This window comes from Bos javanicus, chromosome 8, assembly GCF_032452875.1.
Source record: "Bos javanicus breed banteng chromosome 8, ARS-OSU_banteng_1.0, whole genome shotgun sequence".
NCBI classification, from domain to species: Eukaryota; Metazoa; Chordata; class Mammalia; order Artiodactyla; family Bovidae; genus Bos; species Bos javanicus.
Window position 1 is genome coordinate 110,930,359 of NC_083875.1, and position 27,060 is coordinate 110,957,418.

Consider the following 27,060-nt stretch of genomic DNA (forward strand, 5'->3'; position numbering starts at 1 on the left):
ATTTTTTACCCCTCAGAGCCTGGGTTTCCTCCTCTATAAAAGAGGACGATCATAATCCCACCTCCTCGTGGGGTTTTTTATGCAAGTTTCATGAAATGATGCCTGTGAGCGCTCAGCTTGGTGTCTGTCAGTCGGCCAGGCACTCCATCACTGTCTGGGATTCTTGTTTCTGTTATTACTAGACTGGGACCCCACAGGATACAAAGTGAGTGGTTTCCTGGACCCTGGCACCCTCAGAGCAACCCTGCGAGGCTAGGATTTTCACCTTCATGCCGAAAAGGAAACCGAGGCTCAGCAGGTCTCTGGTCTGGAGGTCCGTAGGGAGCAGGGGCCATGAGGGGTGGTGCAGGGCCTGTCTGCTCTCCTGGGGTACAGCTGCGGGAAGGCAGAGGACGTCTCTCTCCTGCTGCCCGGGCGGGCCCAGCATCCCACCCTCTGGCTCCTGCACACACCATCTCCTCCAGACCCAGAGGGCAGATCCTCTCCTGAGACTTCCCAGGGCGGGCAGAGAAGGGTCCAGGAGCCCCACAGTCACGTGGCCTCGAGTGACCTCCTCTTCTCGGGGCCTTGGTTTCTCCATCTGAGTGTGACTCACACCGGAAGAGTGAACCCTGACCCCACCTCTGACCCGGATGGGGCTTGAACACTCACACCGGAAGAGTGAACCCTGACCCCACCTCTGACCCGGATGGGGCTTGAACACATCACTTCCCTCTTCTTAGCTTCCGTGTCTTTGCCTACAAACAGGAGCCAACGGGCGGGTGTGATAAGGGGGTGTTAAGTGAAAAAACGGGGGTAAAGCTGTAATTAGTATGATTTAAACGGATTTTTTTTTTAAGTCTCTCTCTGTGTGTGTTTGTGTATGTACTGTTTCAAAACGACAAAGAACATTTACTAAAATGTTCCCAGTAGCTCTCTCAGGACACTGGGCCCACGACTGGTTTTTTTTTTCACTTCCTTTTGTACATCACTTTTGTAGTTATCCAGTGTTTCTACCAGAGGACATGTCTCTTCCCATTAGAAATGGACAATTAAAGGCAGACCTAATAGCTGCCCCTATGGCTCAGGGTGGTCCGAGATGCCCTGCAGACCCCACTGAGCTGGCCTATGAGTGCCCAGTGAGAGTGAAGTTCCTGCGGTTGTGCCCACATGCCCCTCCTCACGGGCACCGTTGGGGTGACAGGGTGGTTCCCACAGGCTGGCCCTCAGGCTGGGAGCAGAGAGACCCATCTCCTCCCAAGGCCCCCCATGAAGATGTGACCTCATCTTGGCTGAAGACACAAAAGGAACGGAAATTCCTCGTTAGTCTAGAAGGAGAGCAATTAGAAGCCAGAGACCGGCTCCTAACTCCACTGCCTCCCTTGCTCCCACTTGACCTTAGGGAGGGCACCTGGTCTCCCCGCCTCAGGTTCCCAGTTTCTAAAAGGATATTCAGCTCTGCCTGCCTCATAGGGGTTTATGAGGAGCCAGCGAAAGAGTGGATTTGCCTGCGTCTTGCCTCCCCGCCCCTGAACCACCTGTAAGTGGTGGGGCCTCGGGGCACGGCGCATGTAACACAGGGCTCTGGCGGAAGATAAATGAGTGAAGGCTTAAAATCACCATCTCACCCTGCTGCCAACTGCCTGAAGGCACACACAGGTGATTGGAGGCCCTCCCACCCTGATAATGCCAGGCAGTTGGGACCACCTAGGATGCCTTCTACACTCCAGCCCATCCTACATTCTTGCCTCTTCCTCTTTGGTTCTGCCTTCCACACGTTACCTGAAGGCAAGACAGCATCCCATCTCTGGGCGTTTACTCTTCCCCACACCCCTATCCTCTGCATCTCCAAATATTTAAAGGCTGAGTTTACACGCCACCTCTTCCAGGGAGCCCTCCCTGCTTCAACCAATGGGTCTGGACTTCCCATGCTTTCTCCGAGCTTCTCTTATGTATCACTTTCATTGATCTTACGGATCTGTTTTGCCCACTGAGCTAAGAGTTCCGTGAAGACAGAGTGCACCGCTTATCTTTCCCCGCCCACCAGGGTCCAGCACCGTAGGTCTCAATCACGCTCGGACGAAAGAATGGCTGCGGCTCACACTGTCAGAAGAGAGCGTGTCTCCTCCCATCAGACACAGGTGGTGAAAGGCACAGCGGGGCAGCTGTCTCTAGAAGTGCTCGTCCCACAAAGCCCTTATTAGCTCAGCGAGCAGGCATGGTTATTCCTTTGTCAGGACACCAGCTTTGAGACAAGTGTCCCCATCACTCGTCTCTGGTTTCCACACGCGTCAAGGAAGCAAGTCAGCCTCATGACAGGTTGTCAGCACTGGGGACGAGAAAAAGAAGTCCTGACGTGTTGGTAGCCTGTCGTGTTTGGCGAGATGCCACTACCCTGGAGCTCTGGCATTGTATTTCAGCCTCGTGAAAGCCCTGTGGGCGGGGCGGGGCCAGGCAGGGCGCTTCTCTCTTTGTAAGTGAAGAGGCTGAGGCAAGATGGGATACCGGGTCTGTCCTGGGGGCTGGGCTCTTGGTTTTCTGATACACTGAGCCCACTGGGCCGTGCTGCCCCCTCACCTCCCAGGGAGGGCCAGCCTCAGAAACATCGGGCTGGAGAGGACAGGCAGGGCTGCTAACCCATTTCACAGATGAGAACACTGAGGGTCTGAGGAGTGATTCACAGCCTCAGCAGGTACAGGAGGAGTAAGCTGCAGAGAAGGCTGGAGGGGGAAAGGTGAGGGGGCTGCTCTGGAGCTCTGCATGGCAACATGAAGCCTCAGGGCTCTGGGAGGATGGGCCAGGGTCCTGCAGCAGGTTGCGTAGCGACCTCCAAGGTGAGAGGACAAGCGAGCCCTGGCCCAGCCAGGCAGGCAGCGTGCCCCCGCTTCTTGCCAGCCTCTCCTGTGTAGCATCTCCTCTGAGGTCAGCGAACTTGGTGAGTGAGGCAGGCGGGGCAGTTCCCCCATTACAGACAGAGGACCAAGGAGGAGAAGCTTGGGTGCCACTTGCAAAACTAGTCCACCCAGAGCTCAAAAGTCACCACCAACTCTCACAACCCTTCATGAAAACTGCAAACGAGATTAAAGAACGGTTCTTTCTCTGGTTTTATACACACAAAAGGACAGCATCTGCGGGTGGCTCAGAGGTCCTGACCCGTCAACTAGAGATGTGGTTACCTGGGTTTAGTGGGTGACATAGGATTCTGTGGCCGAGGGTGGGGCCCCCAGGCAGGCAGCACAGGGAGTGTGGGTCCCTCTCCTTCTCCACGCTCCTACCGGCTGCTCCTGGGAGCTCAGAGCCCCGGTTTCACCTGGAGGAGGTGGAGGGGCCTTTGGCTGGGGGAGGCGCAGGACACAGGGCCTGCGTGTGGCTCTGCATAGAGGGGAAGCCGACTGCCAGGCCCAGGAGGGGCAGTGCCATGAGGGCCAGCTCGCCCACCTCGAGGTGCCGAAGGTGAGTCAGGACACTGGAGGGCATGGGGCTCCTGAACGCTGCAGCTCGTGGCCTCAGCTGGCCCAGGGGGCCAAGAGTTAGAGACTTTCTGGGCTTGGAAGGAACCGTGAAGGTCTTCAAATCCACCCCCGTTTGATGCCCTCCCCAAAGCGTAGCCCTCTGCGGTTGCTTGTTCACCTCCAGTGCCGGGGAACTCAGTCCAGCCCGGGACAGACTGAATTACACTGGGCTCCATCCTTTCCACCCCTGGTTCCGGTTCTGACCCCCGAGCAGGAAGAGAGCAAGCACGGTCTCCACGGTGACCCGCAGAGGCCTCCCCATCCCTGGAGCCCTTGGCTGAGGTCCCGCATCTCCAGCTCAGCATCCACGCCCCAGCCTGGTCCCCACACCCTCCCGCTCTTGGCCAGAGTCCATCTCCACGTTCAGGGCTGGGGTGGCTCTCTGGCCTCCAGTTCTGCGTGGTGAGTGCCGGGGGGTCAGTCCTGCACCACCTCCCTCTGGACCTTCCGCCTTCATGGGTCGGCCCCAGGGTCCCGCCACTAAGTTGACGGCGAGTCCCAGCCAATCTGTCAGCCGGGCTCAGGTGGTGCCAGCCCCGGCCCGTCATCGTGCCCTGGGGTCCTGGGCACGGGGGCCGGGACCTCGGCCATCGTGCAGCCTCTTCCGAGCGGGTCTCCCAAGGACTCGGGCGTGGACGGCTCGGCCCGCCGCTCTAAGTGTTAGTGTCCACGACGCACTTGACGAACATCGTGTCGTCCTTCACGTAGGCGTGCTTGGGCGACTGCAGCTTGTTGAGGGGGAAGAAGAGCGGGCAGCCGCTGGCCACGTTGGTCTCGCTCTGGGGCCGCTGGAAGGAAGCGGAGTTCAGGTCGGGCCGGAAGGCGTCGATGGCGTGTTCACGGTTGTTCTGGTCCAGCAGCATGAAGGTGACCTGCTGGGCAGCGTGCTAGGTCAGGCCCGGGTCTCACCCTGCCGTCCCTCTGATGCTGAGCTCACACTGCTGTTGCTTTGATTTAGCTCCTCCGGACTCTTTTGCAACCCCATGGACGATAGCCAGCCAGGCTCCTCTGTCCACGGGATTTTCTGGGCCAGAATACTGGAGTGGGTAGCCATTCCCTTCTCCAGGGCATCTTCCCCACCCAGGGATCGAACCCACATCTCCTGTACTGAAGGTGGATTCCTTACCACTGTGCCACCGGGAAAGCCTGAGCTCACGCTGAGCAGAAGCCAAAGAAAGAAAGAAAAGCCACACGTGGCACGTGGTGAGAGCTTGAAAGTAGAAACTCCTGGTACCGTGAGTAGGCTCCAGGGGTGTTCTACGATCAGGGCTCAGACGTTCTATCTGACAGGAAGGGGCAACTGTCAACTGTGGTTGGCTGTTAGGGGCTAAAGGCGAGACTGAGTCCTGACAAGGAGGCTGGACCCCTTAAGCCAAGATGCCCCTTTCTGCTCGGAGAGGTTGACCCTTCAACCGCAGCTGGATCCTCTGGGACAAGGCAGAGGGGTAAGAGCAGCCAGGCCTTCCACTGAGCAGATGTCAATTCCATCCTGAAACACAAACCCAGCTTCTGTTCTGCACAGGGGCCCTGTGTGTCCCCAGGAAGCCAGTGATCTTGAAGTGACATATATTCTCCCCTCCGGCCCACACCACTGAAATACCCGTCACCCCCGCCGCAATGGTTCTCAAACTCGGCTGCACTTTAGAATTCCCTGGGAAGGTCTGAAAATTCCCAGTGCCCAGGGCTCACCGTTTACGGTAGTGGGGCCCAGTCATTAGAATTTTTAAAACTCCCCCAGAACGTATGGGAACCGGTTTTGACCTACTGACTCATACCCAGACCCCGTGGTGCCCCGCCCCCAGCCATTTGCTCTCCCTCATCCCCCTTCACCGCCGCTGAGGTCTGGAGTCCACACTCTCCCCCACCCTCTTGCTGCTGCTGCTCACCTTCGGGGGAATGCCTGCCACACCTCCGCCTCCGGCTGCCCTTTGAAACATTCTTAACAAACTTTATTTTTTAGAGCAGTTTTAGGTGCATGGCACAATTGAATGGAAAATACAGAGATTTCAAGCCTCGCCACACTGCCTCCTACACTGTCAACATCCCCCACCCGAGAGGAACGTTGGCTGCAACTGATGAACCTGTGCTGAGATATCATATTCACCCGAAGTCCCTAGTTTACTTTAAGGTTCACGCCTGGTTTTGTACCTTCTCAGGTCTGGAAGGTGTGTAAGGACAGGAATCTGTCAGTATCATATCAGAGTGTCCAGGAGTGTAGTGCTAGTGGCTCAGTCGTGTCCAGCTCTTTGCAGTCTCATGGACCGGTGCCCTCCAGGCTCCTCTGTACATGGGAGTCTCCAGGCAAGAATACTGGAGTGGGTTGCCATGCCCTCCTCCAGGGGGTCTTCCTGATCCCAGGGACCGATCCCGGGTCTCCTGCACTGCAGGCGGATTCCTGACTGTCTGAGTTACAGGGAAGTCCCTCAGAGTATTTACACTGTCCTAAATCCTCTGCGTTCCACCTATTCATCTCTCCTCTCCTCCATGAAACCCTGGCAACCTTTGATTTTCTCACTGTCTTCACAGTTTGCCTCTTCCAGAATATCATATAATTGGAATCCTACCGTATGTGGGCTGCCGTCTATGGGGTCGCACAGAGTCGGACACCACTGAAGCGACTTAGCAGCAGCAGCAGTATGTAGCTTCTTCAGATTGACTTCTTTCACTCAGTTAACATGCATTTAAGGTTCCTCCATATCTTTTCGTGCTCCCTCGCTTATTTCTTTGGAGGCTAAATAATACTCTGTTGTCTAGACGGGCCGGTTTATCTACGCATTCACCTACTGAAGGACATCTTGGCTGCTTCCAAGTGTTGGCAGTCATGAACAAAGGTGCTATCAATATCTGTCTGCAGGGTTTTGGGTGGACTTAAGTTTTCAACTCATTTGAGTAAATGCCAAGGAGTCACATGGTAAGAGTATGTTCAGTTTTGTAAGAAACTGCAAACCGTCATCAAAGTGGCCGGACCATTTTACACTCCCACCAGCCATGCGTGAGGGTCCCTGCTGCGCCACGTCCTTGCCAACACCTGGCGTTGCCAGCACTGGATTGTGGCCATTCTTAAAGGGATACGGTGGCATCTGCCTCTTGCCCTTTTTCTGAGAGTGCTGCTGGCAGGCTAGACCCACAGTACCTCCTATAGGAAGTTTTCTTTATTCACCCCGCTGTGTGTACTCCATCTCTACATGTCTTCCAGGGTGGCTGGTCCAGGCATTTCAGCTCCTGGACTCATGCAAGCAGCAGCCTTGGCTACTAGAGGGGAACTCAGACTCTTGTTTCATAATCGGGGAAACTGATAACACAGAGGGTGAAAGGCTCTCTGCACACAGATAAGCTCGTGGCTAACCCAGGAGCAGGACCCAGGTCTCCTCCACCCGAGGAAGCCCCTCGTTTCCCAGTTCCGTACCTTGTTCCTGAAAGGCCATGGCAGCAGAGCATCATACTCCCCTCTCATGATCACGATGAAGAGGGACAGGTGGGTCCTCTTCCCCGTCCCATCCCCATTCAGGTAGAGCCGCAGGCACAGCTTGTATCCGTACTTGGCGGTGTAGAAAGCTGAAATGCGGAAGCCAGAGTCATTGCCAGGGCAGCTGGCAAGTGCTAGACTTTGCAGATGAGGAAACTGGGGCTGGCAGTTAGGCAAGCCCAGGTCATGGCCCCAGACTGTGACATCTGGGATTGGAGCCGCTTCTCCACCATAGAGCATCAGGGGGCTTCCCCGGTGGCTCAGCGGTAAAGAATCTGCCTGGAAGGCCGGAGACGCGGCTTCAAACCCTGGGTCAGGAAGATCCCCTGGAGAAGGAAATGGCAACCCTCTCCAGTGTTCTTGCCTGGGAAATCCCACAGACAGAGGAGCCTGGCGGGCTACAGTCCATGGGGTCGCAAAAGAGTTGAACATGACTTAGCGACTCAACAATAAACAAAAACATAGAGCATTAAATCTTGGAGACCACCTGAACCGCTGGATATCAAGGGCCACCAGAATCGCAGACTGCCAGGACCCAGGCCTGGAGTTTCTGACTCAGCAGTGCAGGGTGAGGACTGAGAATTTATGTTTCTGCCAGGGCACAGAGGCGCTGCTGGCCCCACCACACTCCCGATTTAACCGACGTGCACTTCGTAGTCAGGAGCCGGAGCCCAGCAAGGGGAAGTGACCGGCCCACAAAGTCACAGCGAGCTGGGGTCAGGGCCAGAGTGAGGGGCCCGGCCTCCTACGTCCCAACACGCAGCTCTTTCTGCAGCCCCAGGCTACGCGGCTGGGGTCTCCTGGGGGCTGGGAGGGAGTGGGGAGACTCGCAACCTGCCTCGGCACAGGCCCCTGGGATGAATCATCCCCTGGTGATTAGGTATAGGGCCTGTGGGCTCTCTCCCGGGCAGCTGAAAGAGCCATCTGAGTGTGGGTTCCAGCAGCTGTCCCCACGAGGGCCCGTCTGGGAGGGGCAGAGCGGGGACGGCTTGTGCAGGGCAGGAAGGCGTGGAGCGGGGACAGGCTGGCGGTCTGACTCATGTCTGCCCTCTGTGCTTCGGTGGAACAGGAAGCCAGAGACACTGCTTGCTTTCTCCCTCTTTGGAAAGCAGCCAGGACAGAAAGCTTCCGTGTAGAGGGCAAGGCCACCCCACGAAGGAGCTGCCCCGGTTCCTGCGGCAAGGCGCCTGGCTTGGGGGCCCACCTGCCCTGTGGGGTGGGGCAGACTCCCATGCCCCCTCTTAATCCTAGCGCTGTTGGGCTTGGGTGAGTCAGAGGAGCTGACGGACTGGAAAGGCATGAGGTTGGAGCAGACGTGAGTGGGGGTTAACACTGCCTTCAGCAGAAATCCTCCTTAACAACCCACCCATCTTCCTTAGACGCACACGAGGGAGGCAAGCGGGAAAGCACAAGGTCTGAGCACAGACACACACAGCGTTACATAAGCAGGTCTCAGCTGAGGAACAGCAACACCGACCGAGTAACTGCCTGCTTTACGCAAGATGGTGTGCCAGGCCCCGGGATCCCAGGAATGAGTAAGAACTGCCCTGATTTACACAATACTCACTCACATGCTCCCCACAATTGTACACAGATGCCTGTGGTTTTACCTAGATCTCCCCTTGTCTGATTTCAGGTCACTGGGTCTCGGAGGGCTGGGGCACCTGTGAAAGCCGTCCTCCACTCCCCTCGAGTCTGCACAGACTCGGGTTCACAGCGCACTCCCTTTCAAAACCGGTATCCACACAAATGACTGAGGTGACTTATTCCTAGTTGCAGAATGTAACCGGTGTTCAGGGAGGCAGAAGGCCAGCCTGGTGCCCACAGCCACTGCTCCACACGGCAGGGTGGGGAGGAGCCCGCCATCTCCACAGGCCTGGCAGGGCCGGGCCTCTGAACGGCCGCAGGCCTAACCGTATGCAGCACTGCTGTCAGAGCGGACCACCCCCTACCCCCGGCTTGTCTCCTGGGCCCCGTGGGGCCTGCCTCCCCTGCAGGTGCCGGTACCGGCCGCCCCGCGCTTGCCGTCCCGGGAGGAGTTACCTGGGGAGAAGAGGCTGACGGTCCTGCCACAGGCCGACTCATGGCATCGGCGGGTGACGTTGGTGATCTTCCAGAGGAAGGTGCCATCGTAGGAGGCCTCCTCCACGAGGCGCAGGCTCTGCTCCAGCTTGCCCAAGGCCTGGTCCTTCTGGGCCAGGGTCTGCTGCAACTCCAGCACCTGAGGCGGGGGAACCCATTTAGCCAGAGGCACAGAACCCAGCCTGAGCGTGAGGTATGGATGGCGGGATGTAGAGACAGACACAGCTGTTCCCCAGATGGCCTTCCTGACCTTGCCTCCCTCAGCTGCAGGCGTCTCTCTCTGCATATGCTGCCCTCCTGCCTGGAATTCTTCTCCCTCCCTTCCCCACTGGCCAACTCCTATTCATCCGTCAGGAACCCGGCTCACATAGCCCTTCCCCTGGGAAGTCTTCGACCACTGCCCTAGTTCCGCTGGTTTCCCTCTTCCCTCTCTGTTCTTACAAGCATCTGCAATATATTTTTCTGCTTTTCCTACAGGATAGATGGTCTCCCCTATCAAGGGCTGGGCCCATGCTCATTTTATCTGTGGCCATTTGGCTCAGATGGTAAAGAATGTGCCTGCAACACAGGAGATGCAGGTTTGATCCTTGGGTTGGGAAGACCCCTGGAGAAGGGAGTGGCAACCTACTCCAGTATTCTTGCCTGGAGAATTCCATGGACAGAGGTGCCTGGCGGGCTACAGTCCATGGGGTTCCAAGGAGTTGGACGTGACTGAGTGGCTTCCACATGAGTTGCATAGTGCCTGGCATGTAAGGGTTGAGCCACAAAACTTGTCAAGGAACTGAAGACATGGTCACTGCCCTTGTGGGGAGCGGGCAGGCACTGCCTTCCAACGAGGGCAAGAGTTGCATAAATCAATCCTTCACTCTGTCCCTCAAAGCCCGTGTTGGGCTCTTCTAGTAGTTCCTCCATTGACATTTGAAAAAAAATACAAATTTATTCCCAGGGATATTCAGGTAGGGAAGTCAGGAATGGAAGTGAGCATCCTTAAAGAAAATCAAATCCCTAATTTTACAGATGAAAAAGTCACAGTCCTGTGACTTGCTCAGATCTACATAGCAAGTGAATGGTGGGCCTGGAACCAAAATCCAGGCTGAGCTCAACATAAGATGGTGATGTAATATTGTTGCCCCACAAGAAGCAACACAGCATTGTGACTGGTCATATTAAGAGAAGTATAAGCTCTGCAACAAAGGAGGTTACAGTCTGACTCAACCAAGAACTGTCAGATAAGTGAATTATCTGGTGGTGTGGTACCATCATGCTGAAGGGTGGAATTCTTTAGAGACTGAGCCAGAACACAAGAAACACAGTCCTCTGAAGAAGTGTGGACACTGGGGGTGTTTAGCCTAAAGAAGGAAACACTCAGCCAGGGCATTATTACTGACTTCTCATCTCTGAAGAACTTCCATGGGGGCTAGAAGTCAGATGTTTTGTGGGCCCCAAGGAGCAGGGAAGACAGAGGGACTAATTTTGGCTTAGTATGAGGGAGAGCTTTCTAAGCGTGAAAAGTGTCCGACAGTGGAATGAGGTGCTTGGGGTGGGAATAGTCTACTGCAGAAGAATTGACGCAAACAAAAGGAAGAGCTGGATGGGGGGTTGAACTATCACTTCTGCTTCAGTCCTCTTCCTAGAAGGTCTCAGGACACAGGAGAGAGATTTTTGATGAGGGCATGGCTGGTCTGTACAGGGAGGAGGCATAGGAGGAAGGCTGGTCCATTTGCTCTGGAGACCAGATGGGGCAAGGGGTAGGGGGGCCCTGAGCTGCCTTGAAGGTGAACTTGCCTCCCAGGCTCACCCTCTGCTCCAGGCTCAGGATGTGTTCGCGGTCCAGCTGGCTCTGGTGAATGGAGGCGGCCAGGGCCAGGTGGGAGGCCTCCACCTCCTTGTTGAGGACAGCGACAATGTTCTCGAACACACACAGCTTCCCTTCCAGCTCGGTCAGGAGCTTCTCCTTCATGAAGTGATGCAGGGCCAGCTCGTCCTGGCTCTCGGAGCAGGGGGCCCGGTAGCAGTCCACCTCCAGGTCCCCGGCCACCTCCACGGCCCCCTGCAGCTGCAGGTCTGACAGGTTCCGTTCCAGGGCCATGGGCCCGTACCCCAGGCCAGAGCCCAGCTGGGCCTTCCACTGCTTCATGAACCCCAACAGCAGGTTCAGGTGGGCGGCCTGGGAGGTGACCTCATGCTCCTCCATGAACTTTGGGCTTCCCTGCAGAAAGAGTGGGGCTGATCAGTGAAAACAGAGGAGGAGGAGGAGGAGGAGGAGGAGGAGGAGGAGGAGGAGGGAGCACCAAGGAGCCAAGGAGAGTCCTGCCATCACAGGTTACCAAGGGATGTCATATCCATTCACCCAGCAACGGGAAGTACACAGCGAGAGGGATGTGGAGAAGGGCCCTGGCGTTAGACACGCCCGTGCTGAGCCGTGTGCACTCCAGCTTCCAGAGCAGCCATTCTGTCCTGCCCTCAGCACAGTGATGATTCAGGACCATGGAGAGAGGCACAGGGGTTGGGGGCAGTGGGGAGGGGAGGGTCATTTTTGTGATGCTACTACAATGCTCAGGTGAGACTTTAAGAAGAACTCCCCTGAATACAAAGATGATTTACTAGTGATTTTTTGGCTTGTGAGCCACGTAAGGTACATCCAGAGCAGCAGCTAGATGTTGGGGGAAAACCCGAGGGGCTGAGCAAGGAGGTCTGAGACTGCAGTGTACAGACCTCCTTTCTCACACCTAGATACTTACCTTGAAGGAGCAGCCAACACCTGCAAAGGGGCACCCAACTCCAGCCTCAGCCACCTCGGGGTGATCCTGGAAATAAGAACCACGTCACTGGATGTTGTGGGTGCCAGTGGCACGGGCGCTGTCTGTGAAGCACCAGCATCCGCCAGGCAGGGGCTGGGCTGGGCCACGAAACTTTGCACAAGCTGTTCATTCTGCCTGGCTGATTTCTTTCCACCCTTCAAGCTTCAGCCCTTCTGTGACCCTCCTTCAAAAAGAGATCAGAGCTCCTGCTGTGATCCTGGGAAGCATTGCCGCCCCTCTTGCTGGGACAGGTTCCACCCAACTCACTCTTTGGTTGCCCCCACTGGTCTGGGAGCTCCCCGAGGGTCCCAAACAAGCAACCTGGCAATACCGTTAACCTATGCATAGGTCTGAGGAGTTTGGAAAATGGCTTTCATGGTCATAATTCTTCTGAGGGCCCCAAACAACACTCTGGGATGGCAGGGTAGGTTTTCTGTTCCCATTTGATTGATGAAGAAACTGAGGCTCACAGAGCGGAAGGGATTTACTCAAGGAGGAACAGCTAGGAGGCTGCACAGCTCCAGGACTCTTCCCACCACATATCTCTTGTTGTCGTTCAGCCGCTAAGTCGTGTCGGTCTCTTTTTGACCCCATGCACTGCAGCACTCCGGGCTTCCCTGTCCTTCACTATCTCCCAGAATTTGCTCAAGCTCATGTCCATTGAGTTGGTGATGCCATCTCTGTCTCTTACCAAAAGCAAACCCAAGAGAGACTGGGAGGACTTTTTTTCCCCCCAAAACATACACCTATAAAGGCCTTAAATACAGAATATATAAAGAACTCTTACAATTCAATAAGACAGAGAGCCTAACACAAAATGGGTAAAACACTGAACAGATACTTCATAAAAGGAGACACATAAATGACAAGCCTATGAAAGTAGGGTCATCACCAGCTGTCAGAGAAACGCAAATTATTATAAAATGCCATTGTCTGCTCACTAAATGGCTAAAATTTAAAAAGAATGGCAATACCAAGCTTTGGGAGAATGTGGAAGAACTGGAAAATACTTGCAGGTTGCTAGTGGGAATAAAAGTTATGACCAACCCAGACAGCATGTTGAAAAGCAGAGACATTACTTTGCCAACAAAGGTCGGTCTAGTCAAGGCTATGGTTTTCCTGTGGTCATGTATGGATGTGAGAGTTGGACTGTGAAGAAGGCTGAGCGCCAAAGAATTGATGCTTTTGAACTGTGGTGTTGGAGAAGACTCTTGAGAGTCCCTTGGACTGCAAGGAGATCCAACCAGTCCATTCTAAAGGAGATCAGCCCTGGGTGTTCTTTGGAAGGACTGATGCTAAAGCTGAAACTCCAGTACTTTGGCCACCTCATGCGAAGAGTTGACTCACTGGAAAAGACTCTGATGCTGGGAGGGATTGGGGGCAGGAGAAGAAGGGGATGACAGAGGATGAGATGGCTGGATGGCATCACTGACTCAATGGACGTGAGTCTGAGTGAACTCTGGGAGTTGGTGATGGACAGGGAGGCCTGGCGTGCTGCGATTCATGGGGTCGCAAAGAGTCGGACACAACTGAGCGACTGAACTGAACTGAGTGGGAATGCAAAATGGTGCAGCTGCTTTGGGACAAACTATGGCATCATCTCATAAAGTTAAATCATAAAGGAACCTACAGATCATGCTTACCAAGCTAGCAGATAACCCACACATTCCACTCCTAGGGATTTACCCAGGAGAAACTGAAAATGTTTCCATGTGTTATGTAAACGTTCCACAGCTTTACTCGTAACAGGCCCACACTGGAGGCTGTCCGAGTTTTCATCTGCTGGTAGATGGGTGAACAAAGTGTGGGGTGTTCATACCCAAGGACACTCACCACTCAGCAACTGGATGGACTAAATTACTAACGTGTGCAGTAACAGAGCGACCTCAAAACATTCTGCTGAATGAAGAGTCAAACACGGAAGACCGCATACTAGAATTCTATTCCAAGTTAATTTTTTCTTCTGATAATAAAAAAAAATTGTTTTGGCTTCACCATGCAGCATGTGGGATCTCAGATGCCTGACCAGGGATCAAACCTGTGCCCACTGCTTTGAAAGTGCGGAGTCTGAACCACTGGACCGCCAGGGAAGTCCCTAGGATTTCATTCTCATGAGATTCTAGAAAAGGCAAAACCGTAAACAGAAAGCAGATCGGTGGCTGCCTGGGGCTGCAGCTGGGGGAGGCTGACTAGCCAGGGGCGCAAGAAAGTTTTATCTGGTGCAGAAGCACTCACGTTCTTAACTGCAGGTCACATGATTGCAGGTATTTACCGGCATCCATCGATCTGTACACTTAAAATGAGTGAATTTTATTACACATAAATAATATACTGACTTTCCAAGAGCTTTGTTGCTGTTTTTAATAAGCTCACGGGGCGATGTGAGGGGAGATCTGGACCTGATGATAGAAGTCTTTGGGCAAATATAAAGACATACTAGTCGTCCTTCCGTACAAGTTAAACAAGAGAGAGCTGTGGGCTTCACGAGGCAGTTGACTGGAACACAGAGCACAGCCCAGCAGAGGGCCGCCCCACGGGGCCCCACTGCCTCAGGCTTCGGGCACAAGATGTTCCCAACAAGGAACAGAAAACAGATGTTTTCTGGGAGGGAGGCAGCCTTGGCAGGGAGACCAGGCGGGCTCCGCAAAGTACCCCGCGATGCAGCATCTCCCAGCAGGTAGCTTCCTGATGTGCAGGGAGCGCGGAAGACCCGAGGCCGATGGGGACCTGGTGATGGATGAAGGGTGACTGCTCAGGCCCTGAAACTGCCTCCAAGCCCACGATTCGAATCCTCTGCGGCTCGAAGTGAGAGGCAGAGGGAGGTAAGAAGGTGCAAGTGAGAAGACTGATGTTGTGGTCCCAGAGTCGCACATGGTTGGGGGCAGGCGTCCCTCTGGCAGCTGAGCCTCGTGGCGTTGTGCTGTGCATGAGAGCCCAGGCGGACCGGCAAGCGCTGCGTGCTCAGAGCAGGCATCCTGGTTACCACGTGTGGCAGAGGAGCCTGGGGCCGGCCACTCATGCAGGCAGAGCAGAGGCTGCTGGGGGCCGGCCAGACTGCCACCGCCAGCCACTGCCTCTCGCTCCCTGGGGTGCCTACAGGGGGTGGCTCTGGAGCCGCCCCATTGGGGTGCAAAGCACGTTTCTGTCAGTTCACACACTTAGCTGTGTGGTCCTGGGGGACTTATTAACTCCCCCACGTCTCAGTTTCCCAATCTGGAAAATGGAGACAATAATAGAACCCCCCCACCCCATGGAGTTATGGTGAGGATTAAATGCCACAATACACATAAATTCTGATACGAGTGACCTATTCTGTTATAATAACATACCACAAATTTAATGGCTTAAACAGCCCACATTTATTATCTTACGGTTCTGGAAATCATAAGTGCTAACATCAAGGTGTCAGCAGGACTGTGTTCCTTCTGGAGACCAGAGGGGAGAACCTGTTTTCTGATCTCTTCCAGCTTCCAGAGGCTGCCTGCATTCCTTGGCTCATGGTCCCTCCCTCCAGAGTCAGAGGCAGCAGCAGAGCATCTTCCAGCTTCCCTCTGATTCTGCCTCTCTTGTCTTCCTCTTTTGAGGACCATTGTGATTACAGTGAGCTCACCAAATAACCGAGTCATCTCCCCATCACAAGATCCTTAACTTAGTAACGTCTGCAAAGTACAAAGACCCTTTTGCCATTGCCATGGGCTGAGCAGCGTCTGTGCGTACTAAGTCGCTTCAGCAGTGTCTGTCTGTTTGTGACCCTATGAACTGCAGCCCCCCAGGCTCCTCTGACCACAGGATTCTCTAGGCAAGAATGCTGGAGTGGGTTGCCATGCCCTCCTCCAGGGGATCTTCCCAACCCAGGGATTGAACCTGTGCCTCCTGCATTTGAAGCTCAGAGTCTTAACCACTGGACCACCTGGGAAGTCCCTGGAGACATGGTCTTTAACGAGGTGATTAAGTTAGAATGAGGTCATTAGGATGGGCCCTGCTCCAGTGTGACTGGTGTCCTTATAAGAAGAGGAAGCGAGGACACAGACATTCAGAGGGAAGAGGATGCGAAGATGCTGGGAGAAGACGGCATCCACAAGCCAAGGAGAGAGGCCTCAGGAGAAGCTGACCCTGCCTGAACTTCTTGCCTCCAGAACTTCGAAGAAATCCATCTCTACTGTTCCCACCACCCAGTCTGTGGTCCTTTGTCACGGCAGCCCGAGCAGACTAATAGTCACAGAAGCCAACGTATTCACAGGTTCCCGGGATTAACACGTGGACAGCTCTGGGGAGCATCATTCTGCCTGACACATACTTGGTTTAGCCCTGATGAGCAGGGGCAGACCTGCTATTAGGATAATTATTCGTGTGGATGAAGCACTGCCCGTGGGACATCTTTCTCCTCCCCCTTCATGGCTGTCACACACACACCTGTTTAATCTTCACACCTCAAAGTTGCAGGAATTCTGTAAAACCCTGTTTCCCCATTGGATTTCTCAGGGGCTGGTCGAGGCGAGGAGCATCCCTACATGCCCGTGTATTTCTAGAGAACCAAAGCATTTCTGCAAGCCACATCCTAGGATCCCTGCAGTCATCCTTCAAGGCAGGCAGGGTGGAGTTGGTTTCACCTCAGTACACGTGGGAGACCTGGGCGAGTGGCTCAGCCTGGGTCATGCGGAGCTTGTACCAGAGAGGGGCCCAGTGTCCCGCAGGCACGAGCCCTTCCGGGGCCGCGGCTTTCTCCACCCCCGAGTGAGCACAGCCCTGCTGGGCCTCCCAGGACCACCCAGAGGAGGTCGGGGCTCTGAAGTTCTGCTTCTCTTCACGGAGGTGACGAAACTGAAGCTCAGGGAAGGCTGCTGACTTATAGGAGACGATGCAAGTTTGGGGCAAAGCTGTGGTGGAGGCCAGGCGCCTGGGATCCACGTCCAGGGCCCTTCCTCCCCACTGGGGAAAGAGGGGTAGCTCATCTGAAGGCAGGGCACCCAGGGCACTAGAGAGGCAAGCGGGCTGGGGCCACGGAGGAAGACGAGGGCATCCGTCCTGGGCCAAGCTTGTGCCACAAGCGGCCCCTGTGTGAGCGGCCTCATGGCTGGCAAACCGCTAAAAATAAAACTTGCGGTGGAATTTCCTCTGAGGAGGAAACAGAGAAAACACAATCCCAGCCCTGAGCGAACACTTGTCCTTCTGTCCACGTCCGAGAAGTCAGGGGGCGTGGTGTTCCCGGCTGCCTACTGACCCAGGCCCTTTGGGACGGGGTCAGCAGAGGGCTGTTGGGGGGCCTCCACTTGAGGACCCGGGGGCCTCTGATAATGTGGGTGTTAAGAGGATACTGGGGGCACGAGAGAAACCTCCGTGAAGCCACCGCACGGAAGAGAGGGCCTGCAATGTGCCGGGCACTGCCCACACTGCTGTGCTGGGCACAGAGGCTGGCCAAGGTCTTTGAGGGCTGGACAGGGTGTTTTTGCTTACATCTCAGTTAGCGCTGAGGGAGAGGCTTTCTACCAGGACAGGGTGGGCCCGGTCCACCCGCCAGGTCCTGCCCTCCTCTGCATCTGAGCCAGTTTCCTTTCTGGCAACCTCTGCTTGGCTCAACTGCCACCTCCTCCAGGAAGTCCTGCTTGATTCTCCTGGTTGAAAGGAGTCTTGCCCATTCCTGTTTTCCCAGTACTTGCTGGATTCCAGCACTTAAGACTGACTAGGTATTTAAACCTGTGTAAACAAAACACTTCGGGTGATCCCCCCTCTGGAGGCAGTAGAGAGGTGCCAGGAGGCCCGGGGGCAGGAAGAAGGAGGCTGGCTCTGCTTCCCCTTTGCGCTAAGACTGGTGCAGGCACGCCTCTTCCCTGAGCCTCCATATGTCACCCATTGGTATCGCCACAGCCCATGACGTAGGATGTCATGGGACAGATGAGGTCACAGATGCAACTGCCAAGCTCAGAAGTGCGAGGGGCCTCATTTCCAGGGGCTGGATTTCAACAGACACAATCAGCATGGAGGCCGAAGACGGATTCGAGAGGGAAGCAGTCAGCGTCCTCACACAGACGCAGGACGGCCTCGGGGCGCAGGAGGCTGACGCCTTGCCTTTTGCAGCCCCGAGGGAGACACGTCAGCTCAGTACAAAGGGAGAAGAAAATGCACGGCAGTTAGTTCTTCACGGTGGACACGGTGCTTTTGTGCAGCGATGAGCTGCCCGTCACTGCAGGGACACCAAGCCACTTGGCAGGAATCCAGTACAGAACGGAAATGGGACTAGACGGCTCGATCTCTGATGGTTCTCAGATTCTAGGATAATTTGAGGCATTCTTGTAAGCCACTGGCAGCAGAGGCCAGCCTGCTTTCGATCTTTTCGAGTGGCCTCAGAGGGAAGAGACAAGAGCAGCAATCCCGTCCCCAGGGTCTCCCGCAGCCAGGACTGATTGCTATTTCCCAGGCTGTCCCGCCAGGCAGTCCCGACTTCACGGTCACTCCTGGAGGAAGGTCATTCCAGCCAGAACCAAGTCTCTAACTGGCTCAACAACCATCCTTTAACGTCTGCTTCTTACAGGAGCTAATCAGTCCAGGGCTCTGAGCGCTTCTCGGAGGGATGTGACCCTTAACAAAGCCGGAGGAGGAGGACAGACTGAGGAGCGCAGAGAGGGCTCAGCTCAGCCGGCTTCCGGCCCCGCCCCTCCGCCCCACCCACCTCCACTACCAGGTTTCCTCAGACACGTGTGCAAAGTGTTGCTTTATCATCCGCTGCTTTCCTTTGGTCAAAAGTCCCCCCAAAGTTCCCATCGGGTCAGGAGCTGGCGGAGTCCCTGGTCTTTCCACTGTGGCTTTGTGCAGGTGTCAGACCACTGGCTCACGCCGCCCCCCAGCTTTCCACGGGGTGCATCCCCCACCCCCTGCGCTGTAGCCTGCTGAGAGCCTGTAATTCCATCACTGGAGCCACTCCACTGGGTCAAAGGCATCAGCTTTCACACTGCACCCTGCAGGGCCCTAGGAATCCACAGTCTCCGGGGGCTGGGGCAGAAGGAAGAGGGGTGACCGCAGGGCCAGGGGTCCAGGCTCCCCTTCTACTTTCATCTGATTTCACACTAACAAAGATGAAAAAATTAGAACTACTGAATTGGGAGATATTAAAATATCTCTGCTTTATGTTAGCTAGGATTTACACAATGCATCTGGATTCATTCTGTTAAGAGACAAGACTAAAGCAAACCAGAAACAATCGTCCTGATGCCTTCAGGCAGGTAGTTGCCTTTGGAGGGTGCAGCACAAAGGGTGGAGGCCCACTGAGCACAAAGATGCCCTAGAGGGAGGTTTGGGAAGTTATTCCAGGGGTGTTAATCCTATCAGCTCTCACCAGTGGTAGAGAATAAAGTTCCGGGAAAATGCATTAGATCCTTACTGTGATTCCCTTGAGGGTCTGTGGGGCAGAGGGCTGCTGAAGAGAAGAGAGGAAAGCCCTCAAAACCAGCCCTGGTGGGACAGGCGTCCCCCCAACTTTCTGGAGGAGAGGGGGCCGGAGCGGGGAAGGGGGAAGGAGGCATGGAGACCTGGACAGCAGGAGGGAGAGCGCCCCGCCAGCCAGTGACTGGCAGTGGGACATCGCGGGCACTGAAAAGGCCGTGTCCAAGGCAGCGTCTTCATTTCACAGGGAGACAAACAGGAGCCATCTCAGCCGTGCGCTGAATTATATAGCCATCCTTGACACCAGGCTCCTGATGCCCCCTACCCCCACCCAGGGCCACAGTTTGGCCAAGGGAAGAGCTTTGGTCCAAAGGAGCCGGGTGCCTGGCAGTGTGGACAGCTCGGGTGGCTGGGCTGGTGAGACCTTGGTCACCAGGGAGCTTTGCAATGAGAATCCCCAGTGGGTGTCGGGGCCCCACATGTAAGAAAAGGGGGTTAGATTTAGAGCCGGGGTTAAAAGCTCTGGATTCACAGACCAGTACCAGTTTTGTTTGCTTTTTAAATTAGGAGATCAACATAAAGATTGCCGCTTTTTAATTTTACCCCAAAAAAGGCTTTACCCCAATTCCATCATCTGTCACGATCATTTCCTTTATACAAAGACAAGCACAGGAAGGGCATCGTCTCAGAGTAAAGGGTGATTCTATAAATGCAAAGAACTTAGTTTTGTAAGAAAAAGTCATGGCAATTTTCTTTCTTTTTTCTTTTTTTACCTTTTTTGTCATGAACTGGTTTGGGAATGAACCAGGGTGGGTTGCCATGTGGGCACCTCTGGGCTGGACAGATGACCCGCAAGGGTCTTTCCAGCTCAGAAGGGTCAGGGTTCTAAAATGGTGCCTGAGGATGTCTCTTTGGCCCCTCTTACTCCTTCCACACAGCTTGGGGAAGCCGGAGTAGTGAGCTGAGGCTGGCCTGACCCTGTCAGAGAGCAAACAGGGTCAGAAAGAGCTGTCTGCACCAAGAGTTGGCAAACTCTTTCCGGAAAGAGCCAGAGAGTGAATATTTGGGGGCTGGAAGGCCTCTGTTACAACTATTCACCTCTGCCTTCTCAGGGCCAAAGCGGCCACAAGACATACATGACTGAGCTGTGGCTGTGACCCAATCCAACTCTATTTAGGGATCTGGAAGCTTGAAGGCTGGATCATTTTCATGCGTCACAAAATCTCATTCCCCTGTTGACTTTTGAAAACCCTTTACGTGTAAAAACCATTCTCAGCCCGTGACTGTGTACAAACAGGGGGCAGGCCGGGCTGGGCCCAAAGGCCGTGGTGTGTGGATCCCCGAACAGACTCCCACTCTCACCCTGAACCTGTGGGTCAGCCAGGAGGCGTGGGACAAGGAGCTTTCCCGCTGTGAACAGTCTAGACTCAGGACAAGCAGGGAGGTGCCTGCCAGCGCAGACAATGGACAATCTTTCCCGGCAGCACCAGCTTACCTTCTCCTGAGACAGAAGGCTTCCTGGACTTTCAGATGGGGTGTCATCCCCTTTGCATTTGGGACAGATCCGATCCTCGTCATTCCTGGGAACACGAGAACAAATGCCACTGAGCAAAGCCTTCAAGACTCCGTGACACCAACCTCCATCCCCAGAGCCCCAGAGGCCTGGGCCTTGCCCAGCATGGCAGCTGATACCCATGAGCATATAGCTCCATCCCAGACCCACCATTCCCACACCTCAAAAACACTGGGCACCCAACGTCTTCCCATAGCTTGCAGTGAGCTTCTCTGGCAGCCGAACCTGATTTGAACTGACTAGGCTGTTAAAGCCCTTCTTATCCCACTTAGTATGAATATTTACGTTTGCAGAAATATCACAGCTTGGTGCTTGAACATAAGGCATGTCCCCAGAACCTGCCGGGAGAATGGCAGAGTGATGTACTGACTGGCTTTTCAAAAATCTGAAAAACTTCCTCGTTTTTTTCTTCAATACATCTGAGCCCAGGGGTTCGGTTAAGGGATTGTGGGTGTGTACTATATACGTTCTTTGCAGGTTCCTCTATTTTATTCTGGTCTCTTATTTTTAGTAATTACAGATGACTCCGGCCTTTCAGAATAAGAAGGGGCCTCCGAGAACGCCCAGCCTGGGATTCCTAACCAGGAGTGGGTGTCAGATTCTGAATGCGATGACACATGGGCCTACATGCTTTTGTAAAGTGATCTGTTGCCCAGCGAGCGCCCCCGGTCAGGCCCATTTCACAGGGAGGAGAACGAGGCCTCAGAGGACGTAGGGGTGGCCCGAGGTAGAGAGATGCAGGGCAGACCTGGAACCCTTCCCCGCCCCACCACGTTTTGGAAGAAAAGGGAAGGAAACCAAGAGACCCACTGCCAAAGCCTGAGACGAGCCCAGGATGGTAAGACCAGTCAAGCTCTGCTCCCCGCCCCATCTGCCCTTGCCAGCATCACCACCTCTCTTGTCTTTCTCTTAGCCTTCTCCTTAGTCAAAGCATTTGAACTTCTCAAGTTTGCCTCAGAAGTTTCCCACCTCCCTAACCTGTAAAGTCCCCAGCAAAGGTCACGCTGGGGGCGCATGGCCATTTAAGAATACCTCTGCCAGGAAACTGACCTCATCTCTCCATTAGGCCTTGCTGTCCTCTTATAACAGTGTCCACCTTTTCAAGGCTCTTCTGAGGAGTGTTTGGCACACAGCTGGTACATAATAGTTGCATAATAAGGTGGGATACTGATGATCATATTGATGTCACACCTCTTTGAATTATTTATAATATACACATTTTAATATATATGGTGTATATTGTATATTTTTATACATACGCCAAATGCATGTATTATATATAAAGATGCGTTCACTGCTCAATTGCATCTGACTCTCATTGAAACCCCATGACCATAGCCCGCCAGGCTCCTCCGTCCATGGGATTCTCCAGGCAAGAATATTGGAGTGAGTCACCATTCCGTTCTCCAAGAGATCTTCCTGACCTAGGGATCGAACCCAGGTCTCCTGCACTGCAGGTAGATTCTTTACCATTTGAGCCACCAGGGAAATATAAAGGTATTTGTATACAATATAAAATATAAAGACATTTATGTACAAATATATAGGAGATGGTGAAGGACAGGGAAGCCCGGCGTGGTGCAGTCCATGGGGTCGCAAAGAGTTGGACATGACTTAGCAACTGAACGAAGCCAATATACACATATATAAATCTGTAATACATGAACATACAACAGTGTACTAGATACTTCTGTCCCCTTTGGAAGACTTCTCAGCACAGTCCGAGGTGACGGGTGATACTGTGGAAGGAGACACATCTGTCCAGCGGTTTGTCATTTACCCAGGAGTTTATAGATAAATTCCCTATCATAAGAATCTTTTGAAATGTTACTGATAGGGCCTTGTAACAATCCTGGGAGGTAGAAAATCACTTTACGGGCATTTTATTGACAAGGGGGCTGAGGTTTTGGGACATTAAGCCATGCGCACAGGCCATATAGTAAGTAAGTAGCCCAGCTGGGCTCAGAGGCTCTGCCACCCTTGACGGCCTTCAGCAGAGGGAGCTGAGGGCTTTCTGTGGCCCTTTCTCCTTCCACCAGAAGTCAGATGGGGTGGTATCGGGGAAGCCGAGGCCAGAGAGATGCAGTCACCTGCCTGAGAGCCAGGGGTCCGCTCGCCCTCGCCTCCCATCAGGAGTCCCTCCCTGGCGCCTCCTCCCCAACCTCCCCTTCTCCTCCGACCCCTCACCTCACTTTCTCAGAGAGACAGACGGCGCAGCAGACAGGGCCGGGCTCTGGGGGGTCCTGGCAGGCGGTGGGGGGGCACCCAAAGGGGAACTCGTTCTCATCGGGGGCCGGGCGGGGGCTGCTGGCTGAGCCAGAGGCCATCCCGGGGTCCCAGGCGGGCCGGGGGTGCGGGGCCTGGTCAAAGCTCCTCGGGGCAGGGGCCCAGCCCTGCGAAGTCTGTGCTGGAGAATTGCTCTCTGCTGGGCCACCGGCTCTGATATGCGGGCGGCTGATGCCTTTATCTTCTCGCTGGCTTGTATGGTTTGACGTCACAGCTGAGTCACAGCAGGGAAGAGACAGGAATTACCCTTGGTGGTGCAAAAAATCCCCTGGATGGTAACTGCAGGCTTCAGGAGTGTCCAGTCATTCTTTCGAGTGAGAGGGAGGTGAAGAGCAAGTCAGACAGAGAGAAGAACCACGTCACGGACTTTCAGGGACGGCAGTTCAGAGTTTCCCCTGTCGGGGGACCTCAGGCTGCCACTGGCTTCCTCCACCTCCTCCCCAGGGACAGGGGCAGAGAGAGCTCCAGTCCCTGACTTGTCTGTGTTCCCTGGGCCCTCCAAGCAGTCTGGGATTCTCAGTGGGGGTGATCACCACTCCAGTGGAAATCCCCAGGGTTCTGGAGGCAGGTCCAAAAATGAAAGTTCCCTGCGTACGAGCTCTGCCTCATCCAGAGGTGAAACTCACTTCCTCACAGTGGGTCTCAGTTACCCCATCTGTAAAAAACTAAAAAAGGAATTGCAACAGGGCGTCTCCAAGCCTTCTGTGGGCACTAAAATTCCAGGACCCCATGGCCAAGGTAACCAGGGGCAGCAGGAAGGCCCCTGATGGCCCAGCCCTGCCCAGGGCATTCTTTATCAGCACGGTGATGACACCATGGACTGCTCAGGGCCCTACCCCCACGGCCCCACTAAGGAAATCATAGGTGGCCACAGACTCGGGTCAGCCACCACCACTTCCTGGCACTGAGGAGAACAAAGGTCTAAATAAATACAAGGTCACGGAGACTTGGTGTCAGCAACCCAGTGGGAGGCAGACCCATGGCAGTGTGGGAAGCATGGCTCCTGGCATACCTCCTGTGCCCCGGGCAACATTTTCCTTCCTATTCCTTAGAGCAAGCTGCTGGGAATTCCGCAGGTGCAAAGAGGCACAGAGAAGCCTGGTCTGGAGTCACACAGAGCCGGTGGCAGAGCGCGACTCGTGCCAGGTCTGTGTGGCTCCAAGCTCTGTGCTCCTTCTCCCGCTCGAGAGGAGACAGCAAGGCAGCGTGGAGCCTGCAGAGCCCAGGACGGAGGGCCAAGCTGCTAGCCTCTGTTTTCTATCAAGTGGAAAAGACGGGCTTCCCTGGAGGCTCAGATGGTTAAGAATCCACCTGCAATATGGGAGACCTGGGTTGGATCCCTGGGTTGGGAGGATCCCCTGGAGGAGGGCATGGCAACCTACTCCAGCATTCTTGCCTGGGAGAATCCCCATGGACAGAGGAGCCTGGTGGCCTGCAGTCCATGGGGTCACAAAGAGTTGGACACAGCCTTCCCTGGTGGCTCAGACGGTAAAACGTCTGCCTACAACGTGGGAGACTTGGGTTCGATCCCTGGGTCGGAAAGATCCCCTGGAGAAGGAAATGGCAACCCACTCCAGTATTCTTGCCTGGAAAATCCCATGGATGGAGGAGCTTGGTTGGCTGCTGTCCATGGGGTAGCAAAGAGTCGGACACGACTGAGCGACTTCACTATCACTATCAAGCGACTGAGCACAGCACAAATGGAAAAGGCAATCAACCCCTCCACATCTTTCTGTCCTGCTGGGCTGCCGTTAGGGGTAATGCGAACTTTCACAGCAGTTTCAAATCATGGGCTTTGAGTTGGGGTCCTGAGTTCATCACTCACTAGCTCTGGGTCCTGGGGCAAGGTCAGTAACTTCTCTGCATCTCAGTTTTTGCATCTGCAAAATGGGGATAATATTAATACCTGCCTCACCTGACTGTCGTAATAACCAGATGAGACTGTGGGTGAAAGTGTGGCATGGTGCACAGCCCAAGTGAAGTGCTCAGAAGGCTTTGATATTGATGGCACAGCCCTTCCAGCTCCTCAAGATCAGGAAAAAAGATTAAAATGGTAAATTATGCTTATAGTGTTTTCACATTCATTAACTTTAGTGGAGCCTCACAAGTGGGCAAGGTAGGTCAGATGTTATCCTCTGAGTCTAGTAAATTCAACTGCCCACCTTCCCTGGAACGATGCTGAGTCTGCCAGGGGTTGCTGGCAAAAAGGGCACGACATCCTACGCTACTGCTGCAGTGGAAATCAGGTTCTCCAGCTTCACCCGGGCCAGCCCTGGCCTGGCCCTTTCAGCAGATTTTGAAGGTTGCTTCATGGAAAGACTGTCCAAAAGCCACTCACTTAACCATACACCCCAAACCTGCCAACTTTTCTGCATCCCCAACTGTTCCCTCCTTCCTTGGTTCGGCATCCCAGATTTCTCTCTCTGTCCAAGTTCTTGGGTCCCGTTCTCTCTCCTCTGCCTTCACGGCCTCCCAGCTCCTTCCTATCAGCCTCGACACGTGTCCAAGCTGCTCTAATGATTACAAGCGAAAAGTAGCAGGTGCTGTGTTAAGTGCTTTTACAGGCACATCTCATCTCATCTTCACGGGAACCCTAGGAGGCAGGTATTGTCATCTTCAACCCCATTTTACTGAGGCTCTAAGAAGTTCAGTGACTTGCCTAAGGGCTCACAGATAGTGAATGGGGACTCCGGATCCCTGTGTTCTAACCACACGCGGTGCTTTAAAACGCATTACACATTCCTCTCCAGCATCTATCTACACGCTCTCCTCAGTTGAACAGAACTTTTAGAACATACTGTCTACAAAGGCGCTCCGCTTCCTCACTCCAGTCGAGGCTGCCCCAGGCCCGCGGCTTGCCCCAGTTTCTATCCACCTGGCCCTGTGGCCAGCCCATGCCACGCCTCCGGGCGCCTCCTCATTCCCTTCCCTGCTGGGGCTCCCCACCCCCACCCTCGCACTTCTCCTTGACCCCTTTCTCTTCCGAGGATTCTCGGCGCCGCGCACTCGCGTCTGCCCGGCCTTCCCTTCGTCTCTCGGGCCGCAGCTGGACCAGACCACTTCCCCCCGGGAGTCCCCGTGGGCTGCCCCAGGGATGGGTGGACTCCTGGCTCTGCGATCCCACTGCACCCCGCCACCGGAGCCCAGTCCCCCGCCTCCTGGCTCCGTGAGGCCAGAGGGCCTGTTCGAGCTCCCAGCCCGGTTCGTGCGTCCCCCCGAGGGCGGCCGGCACCCCCCGCCGCATCTCCGGATGCGCGCGCAGCGCTGCGAGCAGAGCCGGGCCCGGGCTGGTCAAGGATGAGCGACCGCAGCGCGGCCGCCGGGGGAAGGGCAGGGGGCAGCGAGTCCGGGGCAGGGCTCGGCAGCCCGGACTCCAGGTCCCAGAGGCGCGGGGAGGCTAGCACCTGGGGAGCCCAACGGGGAGCGGGGGTCCCCGGAGTCCCGGGGCAGGCGGGGGGCGGGGTGCGCTGCACCCACCTCGCCGCCGCCGCCTCCTCCCGGCGGCCCGGCCGGAGCTTCCGGTGGCGGGAGGACTTGGCCCCGGCGGCGGAAGCCGGGGAGGGCGGGCCCGGGGCCGGTTCCTGCAGCCCGAGCCGCCTCCCGAGGCGGCCCCGGGGCGGGGCGAGCGCTCCCCGCTGGGGAAACTGAGGCTCGGGGCGGGATCCATGGTGTGGCGGTCTGTTTTTGCACCGAAAACCCACCTGCTTCCGTTCCCGTTCTCCCGGCGCGAGTTCATGGCACACGTGTGGGACTCAGTATGAAGTATTCGCGGAATAAACGAATGCAGACTTGGGACTCGAACTATCCCGGCCCCTGCCTGCCTGCAGCCCCTTGCGGGGTGGGGCGAGCAGTAGTACCACCCGCGTCTTAGCCCTCTTGGGTTCCGGCAGAGATCCTAGCTCAGCGCTTACTGAGTTGGACGCAATCAGCAAAGAGATGTACAAAGCGGTTCCGAGCGCTTGGCGCTTCCACAAAACTCGGTGT

General features: G+C 55.0%; 1 protein-coding gene across 7 annotated transcripts; it reads right to left on the reverse strand.

The window, feature by feature from the left end:
* Nucleotides 1–3,065: 3,065 nt before the first annotated feature.
* On the reverse strand, nucleotides 3,066–27,060 carry TRAF1 (TNF receptor associated factor 1). Of its 7 annotated transcripts, none has more exons than XM_061426702.1 (8): nucleotides 26,778–27,060; nucleotides 22,978–23,383; nucleotides 20,713–20,797; nucleotides 11,781–11,846; nucleotides 10,838–11,248; nucleotides 9,001–9,178; nucleotides 6,898–7,046; nucleotides 3,066–4,363 (listed from the first exon to the last, which is right to left on the reverse strand). In XM_061426702.1, the coding sequence occupies exons 2-8, from the start codon at nucleotides 23,115–23,117 to the stop codon at nucleotides 4,145–4,147; spliced, it is 1,248 nt and encodes a 415-aa protein (XP_061282686.1). In that variant the 5' UTR covers nucleotides 23,118–23,383; nucleotides 26,778–27,060; the 3' UTR covers nucleotides 3,066–4,144. The 7 variants fall into 7 exon arrangements, with proteins under 7 accessions (XP_061282686.1, XP_061282683.1, XP_061282684.1 ...); XM_061426699.1 differs by lacking the exon at nucleotides 26,778–27,060 and adding an exon at nucleotides 26,554–26,648; XM_061426700.1 differs by lacking the exon at nucleotides 26,778–27,060 and adding an exon at nucleotides 24,992–26,308.

Excerpts from the sequence above, each read along its gene's own strand:
- TRAF1 (XM_061426702.1), bottom strand. The coding sequence starts at position 23,117 with ATGGCCTCTGGCTCAGCCAGCAGCCCCCGCCCGGCCCCCGATGAGAAC. Across the intron at positions 9,179-10,837 it reads TCCTGAGCCTGGAGCAGAGG|GTGCTGGAGTTGCAGCAGAC; the intron begins GTGAGCCTGGGA and ends CCCCCGCCTCAG. Across the intron at positions 4,364-6,897 it reads CATGGCCTTTCAGGAACAAG|GTCACCTTCATGCTGCTGGA; the intron begins GTACGGAACTGG and ends GCTGCCCAGCAG.